Source organism: Anarrhichthys ocellatus, unplaced genomic scaffold, assembly GCF_004355925.1.
Source record: "Anarrhichthys ocellatus isolate YVR2014 unplaced genomic scaffold, GSC_Weel_1.0 scaffold15, whole genome shotgun sequence".
In the NCBI taxonomy this organism is placed as follows: domain Eukaryota; kingdom Metazoa; phylum Chordata; class Actinopteri; order Perciformes; family Anarhichadidae; genus Anarrhichthys; species Anarrhichthys ocellatus.
In genome coordinates this window covers 7,780,239-7,789,082 of record NW_022280045.1, presented here as the reverse complement: position 1 = coordinate 7,789,082, position 8,844 = coordinate 7,780,239, and the positions used below count along the sequence as shown (strand labels likewise).

Below are 8,844 nucleotides of genomic sequence, written 5' to 3'. Positions count from 1 at the left end.
TTTTTTTTTGTTTGCGTAATAAAGACACAAATATACCTTCATACTCGCTGTCCATTTGGCTTTACAATTCTCAAGTACATCGCCCACTTTCATCCTGGTCTTTATGCAACATACACACAAACTGGATTATTTTGAGGCTAATCTTTTTGTTTCTTATTCTGGTAATACTATCCAGGTTGTTCCCTTGTATCCAGAAGTAGGACATGTGGAGATGGACCCAGATGCAATTTGGGAAGGTTTTATCACTGTGGTCAAAGGAGCTGTGCGAGGTACAATTGCACCATTCCCTGTTGCTACAACTATATCAAGAAGTTATAGGGATGTGAGTCATTGGACATGTTAATAGGCGCACCCTTTGACAAAATTGATGCAATTCATGTTAAAATGTCTGTTTCTGTATATTTTTCAAAGTGAACAAATACAGCTGAAGACCGACTAACTTACACAGTTCTTTAGGTGAAATCCAATAACCAGCACTGCAATTACCATTACTAAGTGCAACATACTAGTATTTTGTTTTAACTTTGATTTAAGGCTGTTCTTATTTTCAAGGCTGTATCCTGTGCTGTTCTTTTATTGAACTACATTATTTTAACATGGAAAAGGCTGTTTTGTCCACAATAGAAAGAAACACTTTGATATCCTGTTAAAGGAAGAAAAAAAAAAACTTTCCATGCAAATTTGAACAGCTGACCAGACTGAAATGATTATATCTTATATTGTCATTGAAAGTCTGTTAAACTCTGTTCTCACTTAAGAAAGTTATCAAACCCAGGATGCTACATTGATTTACACTGGTCTCTGCCCTTAAACAGCAAACAACAATCCTAATGTGTGAGTGCCTCGTCCCGTTTCTCACCATATCCATTTGAATGTGTGTGCTCATGATATAGATGCAGGAATACAAATGCGTCAGATAGGTGCCTTGGGCATCTCCACTCAACGAGGCACCTTCACAACATGGGACAGGTAGAATATCCTTTAAAAAACATAGGACTTGTAGGAGAGCTGCTGTAGCACACGTTTTGAACCTGCCTTCATATTGTTTTTTCTCCATCATGCATTATCTAAGGTTCATTTTACTTCCTCTCTTTCACTTTGACAGGAAAACTGGGGTTCCTTTCCATAACTTCATCAGCTGGCAGGATCAGAGGGCTGCAGACCTGGTGAAATCCTGGAACAGATCCTGCACAATGAAAGTGAGTCTTTTCCTGCTTTGCATCTCTGCCTGTCAAGTACGTTTAGTGAATACGTTTGGAAGTTAGGAGACAAGATGAAATACTACAACTTCTAAGTTATTTGAATGCAACCGTAGGATCATTGCTGAATATCAAGACCCTTCGTTCAATATGACTTTGATTGAAATCATGACAACTGCAGGCAATCAAGGGCATTATGAAGGTGCTCTACTTCCTGACCAGGCAGAAGCGGGTGCTTGCAGCAAGTCTTATTGTCTTCTGCACTCAACATGTCACCTTCCGCCTCGTCTGGGCCCTAACACACTACAAACAGGTGTGTATCAAATTCAAACCGGTTAACTGACAGAAACTCACACCGAGAGCAGACCTCCCAGGCTGTGGGGGTTTAAGGGTTAATTATACAAAAGAAAAACCAAAGCATTTATTTACAGCAAATGGGGAGAGGCTGTATCACATCATCAGCACAATCCTCACTCGTTTACTTCTCATTTCGGCCTCGTCATGTTTCTTTCTTCTTCCAGGTTCTTCAAGCAGCAGCTGAAGGCAACTGCTGCTTTGGAACAACAGACACCTGGCTCCTGTTCAAACTCACGAAAGGTGGGTGTGGCATTTTTAATGTAAAGCTCATGCGAATGCCGTCTCCCTATGAGCATAATGTCATTTGAGAACAGTACAGTAATATATAATTTGGCCAGTGGATTGCATTTCACATTGTCTAACAGGATTTTAAGACCTGGACAGAATGTTCTTTGTGGTTCCAATCCTGTTGCATCACTGATTGGCTGAAATGTTTCAGCTAACTCCCGTGGGAGAGGAGGGGTTGGAAAATAACTGGGAGCTCATACACGGCTTTCTTTTACCTTTTGGAAAGGGATTTTGTGAAATATTAATTTGTGTCCCTGAATCTGTTTTAGGGCGGGTTCACGCCACAGACTACTCGAATGCCAGTTCAACAGGAATCTTCGACACTTACCAGGTCTGGTGTATATCATGTTTATTTACTGTTCATTCCTGTTTTTGGTGTAAGGTTGTTTTTGTCATTTCACTGCAATGTGATTTTTTTTCACAGATGTGCTGGAGTGGCTTTCTCAGCTCTCTTCTTTCTCTGCCGCTCTCTATTTTCCCCAAAGTAGAAAATACAGAGTGAGTCAACCATTCCATCCAACACTTGAATCATGCCTTAGCCAGTAAAAGTCCTTTAATATAAATGCATACATTTTATTGCAGTTACCACAATTTTTAATTTTTTTAATGTTTTCGACCTGTTACCAAGATGTCAGCAGTAATACTACACTTTAAAGCTCGGGTCGGTAATCTTGAGAAGCTCCAAAAGTTGCTAAATCTAGCAAGGAAAGTAGGCAACACTGACATCCTGTCCCTACAGGCCTCCCTCCAAAGCCACTCCCCCAAAATTATCGTTATAAACGTTGATTTTGTGGAGCAGAATTTAGTTTTTTGAATTAATTATTATGTTTTTTTGGCCTGTTTTCTAGTCCTTTTTTTAATCTACTTTTTACTGAAATACTGTAAACGTTTACCTCTTCAAGCCTCAAACTAAATCATTCTTCAGTTGAACTGCTCACAACAATACTTATTGCTTTGTATTAAGCGGTTTAACTTACTTAAGTGAATGTAAACTCATGTTTCAGTCATATGAAATCATATGAAGTCATCACTCTTAAGAGGTTTTTTAAGCTGCTTCAAATATGTCTGATTACGGACGTGTCAGATTTATTTATGCTCTTGAAGAACTCTGATAAAAGCACATTTCTGTCACATTATCATCATTTCTGGGTGTGATATGTTATTTGTAATGATTTTGTAATGATTTTGGATGAATGAGTGTGACATGATGCATTGTCTCTGGTCTCTCCCTCATGATGCACCAGCCATGACTTTGGTTCCACAGACCCGTCCATCTTAGGAGTGTCCATTCCCATCATGTCAGTGGTGAGTTGTCGAGGTCTGTGGCGTCACGCACTCCGCTATCTGTGTGATTAGGACTAATCACATTGGTTGCAACCTTTTGATTCTATTTATGCCAGAGTGTCCAAGTTGATGTCACCGTCATTATGTTGTAAATCGAGCCGAGATATTTAGTTAATCATCAGCAAGGAATGTGTGGCAGGAGGATAACGTAACAGGAAGTAGAGTTCATGCTGCTTTGAATACAAAGGTATTGAAAGCGGGTCTTCCTCCGGTCAAACTTGGATTGCCCCTTATTACACACCATCTGTGTTTTAGACATTTCCAGTGTTGCTCAGATGAGATCAAACGTGTTTCGGGTTTTGTTTTCACAAAATACAACCGGCTTCCTCTGTCCCTTTGCCATAGATGGCGGACCAGCAGGCAGCCATGTTTGGAGAGTGCTGCTTCAACGTCGGTGATGTCAAGATCACTATGGGAACGGGCACCTTCATGGACATCAACACCGGGAACAAACCGCATACGTCCAGAGCGGGTAAAGCAAAATACACAGATGATAAGATGATTCTATGCAGATTTGTCCATACAGGCACATTACAAGCCAATGTTTCTTCTCTGTAGGTCTGTATCCTGTGGTGGGTTGGAAGATTGGCTCAGAGGTGGTGTATCTGGCAGAGGGCAATGCAGCCGACACCGGCACTGCAATCAAATGGGCTCAGGAGCTCGGTGAGCGATGAGCAGTACGGAATAGCTCTGATGAATATTTGTTTTTCATATTATTATAGAAACTGTGGCCGGTAGTTGAAGGGCTTCATAAAGTTGTATCAAAAAAACACAATGCTGGGACCAGTTAAAGTTGTCTATGTGAAAGAGATCATGTTTCAGAGGGTGCGTGTGTGTGAAACCTGTGTGTGTGTTATTGCAGAGCTCTTCTCTGACGTCCAGGAGACCAGCGACATGGCTTACAGTGTCAGCGACTCGGACGGAGTGTGTTTTGTTCCTTCCTTCAGTGGCCTGCAGGTAGATGTGTACGATGTCAGTCCATCTGTGTCAGAGTAACTTTTATATGCAGATGTGTAGACAATCATATATATCGTATTCATTTTAGCACATATAACCAATACAGGCATGGATTTACTTTTTAGTTTTTTCAGTTGGTCTCTGTGTAACATGGTTATGTGTCTCTTTTTTTCTCTGCCCTCCATTATGAACTGGCCTTTGTAAGTGTGTGCCCTGAATGTTTGTGGTTTACATGCATGTGAATATGATGTCTAATGTTTTCTAATGATTGTATGATTAAGAACTTCATATAGTATACGTGTAAAATAGCATAGCTGCGCTCTAGCTGACCAGAAGCTGTTGAGTTACACTTGAGGACCCTTTCATACATTAATTTACAAGGTCTGGTTTTCAATTAAAGACATCTGACAGGTTGTGTTTATACTTTATTTAACCAAAAGGCTCCTCATAATGATCCCAAAGCGTGTGCCTCCCTCATGGGCCTCAAACCTTCTACCACTAAAAGTCATCTGGTCCGAGCCATTCTGGAGTCTATCGCCTTTCGGTGAGTCATTTTGAAGTGTTTCTGTTTGACCTCCTTTTCTCATCCATGCCAACTGATATTGTCTCCTTGTACGCCTCTTATTCTCTGCAGGAACAAGCAGCTATATGAGTTAATGCTGAGAGAAACTTGCATTCCCATCACAAAGATCAGGTGCAGTTTCCTCATCCACTGTGTGAATTAAAGAGTATGTGATTGTAGTAATGTAAGCTCGCTGTAGAAAGACTCAACATAGGCATTTGGCTCTCGTAGTCGCCTCACAGCCCTTCGATATTCCAGTTTACGGTGCAATATGTGATTGTAGGATTTGGATTTCCTCCAGAAAATTGGACGTGTACCGTTTAGTACCCAGCCTCTACTAATGCAGTTCAGCTTTCATTGACAATGCATTACGGGCGGATATTTCTCTGATACTGTTACAGTTAAGTGAGTTGCAGTTTAATTGAGTGCACTCATCTTTCTTTCTTTCCGTCTCAGGGTGGATGGCGGTGTTTCCTCCAACGACTTTATCGTGCAGCTGACTGCAGACCTGTTTGGCAGAAAGGTAGCGAGACCCCAACACTACGAGATGTCGTGTTTAGGGGCTGCTTTTCTCGCTGGACTTGGAATGGGTACGCAGACAATAACTTGCACATGAAACGTACATTATGCTTGTATATGCTTTTCAAATTTCGAAACACAACTGCCAGCCGTGTGAAGCTGTGTGTGTCTTAGAGAGGCTGCTCAGCACACAAACTAAGAGAAGCAGCTCTGTCAAGCAGTTAGACACTTCAACGTTACTCTTTACTTCCAATGTGGTTCTTAGTCTTTCTCTAAAAATATCACAACGCTTGATCATGACATCGAGTTGCATTGAAAAGTTATGATCAAAAGCCCTATTTTTATATCTGGCACAGGCAGAAGAAGCCAACTGAAATGATGCTGTTTGTTATGTAACCTGTTTTCCTCTTAATTATTCACATTATGTAATTAGATTGTTATACATTAGTCAGTGCTTAATCAAATCAAACACACAGGATGGATTTGTTCTTGTTGTTTTATAACAGGCCAGAAGCAGGTGGTGCTGATGACTGAATAATAATGTGAATCATGTGAGAAACATTAGTTCTTAGTGGATCAGTAGCCAAAAGTGCACCACTTTCAGCCATTGATTGGTACTGTGTTTGTGGGCATGGACTCATTTTCATCCCTCGCAGTGCCACATTCTGGATTTATAGGACGGTATAGTAAAGGGTTTGTGTTAATGTTTACCTAAGTCTGCCTCTGTCCTCCACTGTCACTGTAGGCTTCTGGAGGACCAGGGAAGAGCTGAACAAGCTGCAGAGCACCGAAAAGACGTTTTTGCCACAAGGGGCACCCAAGGGCGGTGCTTGCAGCCCGAGTCGGGAATACATCCCTGCCCTCCATAGCTGGGAGAGAGCTCTCCGGCGCTCCATGAATTGGTACAAGCCTTGAGACCGGAGGGACACACGGGGAGATCCTAGGTTTGACAGAGACATGAGTTTTTGGTTCACAGCCTTGAATTGTTGTCCACATACAGACTACCTTTTACTTGATTTCTTCATGCCATAGCGTCCTCGTCCTTCCTTCAATCCACATCTCAAGGCACTGGTGCCTCATCTTATTACAGTATGTTATCCAGCCGGGATAATATTTGTACATGTTCCCACACGGGGGCACTAATGACTGGCTTCATTTATGAACCGCCATAGTAACCGCATGCCACATGATATGAAGGACATTGATTACCTTAACTGATCCACTGTTAGAAAAAAAGAGATAAAGAGCTCTCTAAATAAGAAGCAGAATTTCAGCATAAATAATGTTAGTATTTGTCTTTTTAACATAGTTGTATCTTCTTAAATTAACAGTATTTTCTCTTTGTTATTTGAAGAAAATATTTGTCCTCTAGAGAAAACATATAGTCACACATGTCGCCTTTTGGAAATCTGGAGCAGCTTCATTTTTATAATCATATATTTTAGCTGCAGGCTACACAGCCCTCATCCTCAAACACAATCATGAAATGTGAGGATGTTGTTTAAATGTGACTGGAACATGAACTAATAGCATATATGCTTCGACCTGTGTCAGGGAATCCTACTGGATTTTAGTATTTTAGCACCATGTTGTCGGAAATGCTTATTGGCGCGTTCCTCACATCTCCATTGGAAATAACTAGAAAAGTGTGTTTGTTTAAGTTGACTGTGAGAGGGATTCGTTTAGGTATGTGGGGATTTGAAGATTAAGCCTTTCTGTTATAGCTGTCGTGTGGTTTGTGTCCGCTTACACATAAATTACAGATTTTGCATGTTCTGTTTAGATCAAGTTGATCAGGGATATAAATATGTACTGAACTGGCATTAAACACAATAAGAGAACATGAAAATCTGTATTTCTTTTCAATCCATGTTTTGTAATAATTTCAGTTATGAGTTTGTTAATTGAATTGTTCAATAGTGTACAGCCTTGTTTATGTCATATGATAATATTTTTACTCGTCTTTTACATGACCTGATGAACTCTGATGACAAAGATACGAATTGTAATCATGTTATAAGAAAATGCTAACAAATTACTAGGAAAATGTAAACTGTGAATGTTGTTCTAGATGTATTCTAATTTCTGGGTATTGGTCAATGTTTTTGCCTTTCCCAATACTGTAATATCTTTTGTTTCTTATGCAACGTGATCTTATGCATAATGCAAAAATTAACACCTCAGATGGAATCGACATTCCATTTCTAACACTTGTACTTCGTTCAGTTGTTGAATGGCAGATGTCGTCCCCGAGCTGCTGGGACAGAACAAATGATACATTTGTGTAATCAAAAATGTTTGTAAGTTTTTTGTATGATGTTGAAGAGCTAGTATTAAAAAACCCGTAAATGATCAGCAGTCGCTTGTGGTGATTTGAGTGACTCTCGGCTACAGAAGGTTTCACCGACATGGTGAGTGAACAGACGCTGCCAAAAGGGTTTTACCTCCACATGGACTCTGGGGAAATGCTGCTGTCTTGTCCCCGGGGAATTATCAGGAACACGGGCTGTTGGATGAGTGTAGGGATGGCTTCCCATTGATGTGCCCAACCTCACTGTGAGGGTTGCTATGGTAGCTTGCGGATGGAGTGACTGAGAACAAATGGGGTGTGTTTTCCTGCTCATGGTGCCGGTATGGTGAAGGGGGCGCTAATTGAGTGCACAGAAAGGGGCTTTTGCTAAACAATAGGAGGATTGTGTGCTTGTCCTCTAGGAGGAAGAGCAGACATTTTGTGTACATCACACAGATCCATACTCTACAGCCTTTCTGCATCAAACCCCACTTCCCGCATCCCAAACACGTCCTCTAGTCTACATGTCAATCGTAGCTTTCTCACTCAAACATGTGCAGTTTCTTGCCAGTGGGTTTGGCTTGTAGTGGGGTGACTTCGCAGAGAAAAATGTGTTAGAGTGAGTGAGACTGACAGGACTAGCCCATGAATCAGTGCTGCCGGCTTTCACACTAATCAGTAGAATGTGTGTGTGTGTGTGTGTGTGTGTGTGTGTGTGTGTGTGTGTGTGTGTGTGTGTGTGTGTGTGTGCTGGTTTTGTGCTTGGTACCGCATTGTATGAGTTGTAGTGGACTCTGCCTTGCAACAAATTTAATCTGACAGCAGGAACTGGATGCAATGCGACCACTACTCTAGTCCCCCTCCCCCACACAAGCTGAACCCTGCATCAAGGGTCATTATATAACTCCCTCTTCTCTTTCCTCAATCTCTTTGAGACACTGGGATTGTTCGCTGGGGGGTCGAGGTTGGAAGTTAAGCTTTTGTGTTACTTTTTTCTGTCAGTGTCTCAGTCAGTCCCCCTGCTGCCTACACCTAACTCCTCTCTCGGCTCAGTTCATTTCAGTCATTGCCACAATCTGCATCATGTGTACAAACTGGCAAAGCAGACTAGGATATACATAAAATTAAATATATTTGTTGTGCAGTTGAAGCTTATTTATTAAATATGAATATAAAGAAATGATGTAATAATATCCTTGCCTTACTCCCTATAAAATGTTCTGTTAACTGTGACACATCTGTGACACATCTGTTTACAGACACGCAGTCTCTCTCTCTCTCTCTCTCTCTCTTTCTCTCTCTCTCTCTCTCTCTCTCTCTCTCTCTCT

At 41.2% G+C, this 8,844-nt stretch overlaps 1 protein-coding gene across 4 annotated transcripts in view; it reads left to right on the top strand.

Moving 5' to 3' along the window:
- The window catches only part of gk5 (glycerol kinase 5), a 13,729-nt gene extending 6,151 nt beyond the window's left edge, over window positions 1–7,578 (top strand). Inside the window, exons 3-17 of one of the 4 annotated variants that reach the window (XM_031854628.1) lie at window positions 176–269; window positions 894–969; window positions 1,106–1,199; window positions 1,381–1,512; window positions 1,721–1,796; window positions 2,114–2,175; window positions 2,269–2,342; window positions 3,089–3,149; window positions 3,534–3,660; window positions 3,747–3,851; window positions 4,051–4,145; window positions 4,586–4,689; window positions 4,780–4,839; window positions 5,164–5,297; window positions 5,972–7,578. In XM_031854628.1, coding sequence (XP_031710488.1) covers window positions 176–269; window positions 894–969; window positions 1,106–1,199; window positions 1,381–1,512; window positions 1,721–1,796; window positions 2,114–2,175; window positions 2,269–2,342; window positions 3,089–3,149; window positions 3,534–3,660; window positions 3,747–3,851; window positions 4,051–4,145; window positions 4,586–4,689; window positions 4,780–4,839; window positions 5,164–5,297; window positions 5,972–6,141 — 1,464 coding nt within the window. In that variant the 3' untranslated portion in view covers window positions 6,142–7,578. The remainder of the gene's footprint in view (window positions 1–175; window positions 270–893; window positions 970–1,105; window positions 1,200–1,380; window positions 1,513–1,720; window positions 1,797–2,113; window positions 2,176–2,268; window positions 2,343–3,088; window positions 3,150–3,533; window positions 3,661–3,746; window positions 3,852–4,050; window positions 4,146–4,585; window positions 4,690–4,779; window positions 4,840–5,163; window positions 5,298–5,971) is intronic. The other 3 variants (XM_031854630.1, XM_031854629.1, XM_031854631.1) reach the window with 3 other exon arrangements.
- Window positions 7,579–8,844: the final 1,266 nt, after the last annotated feature.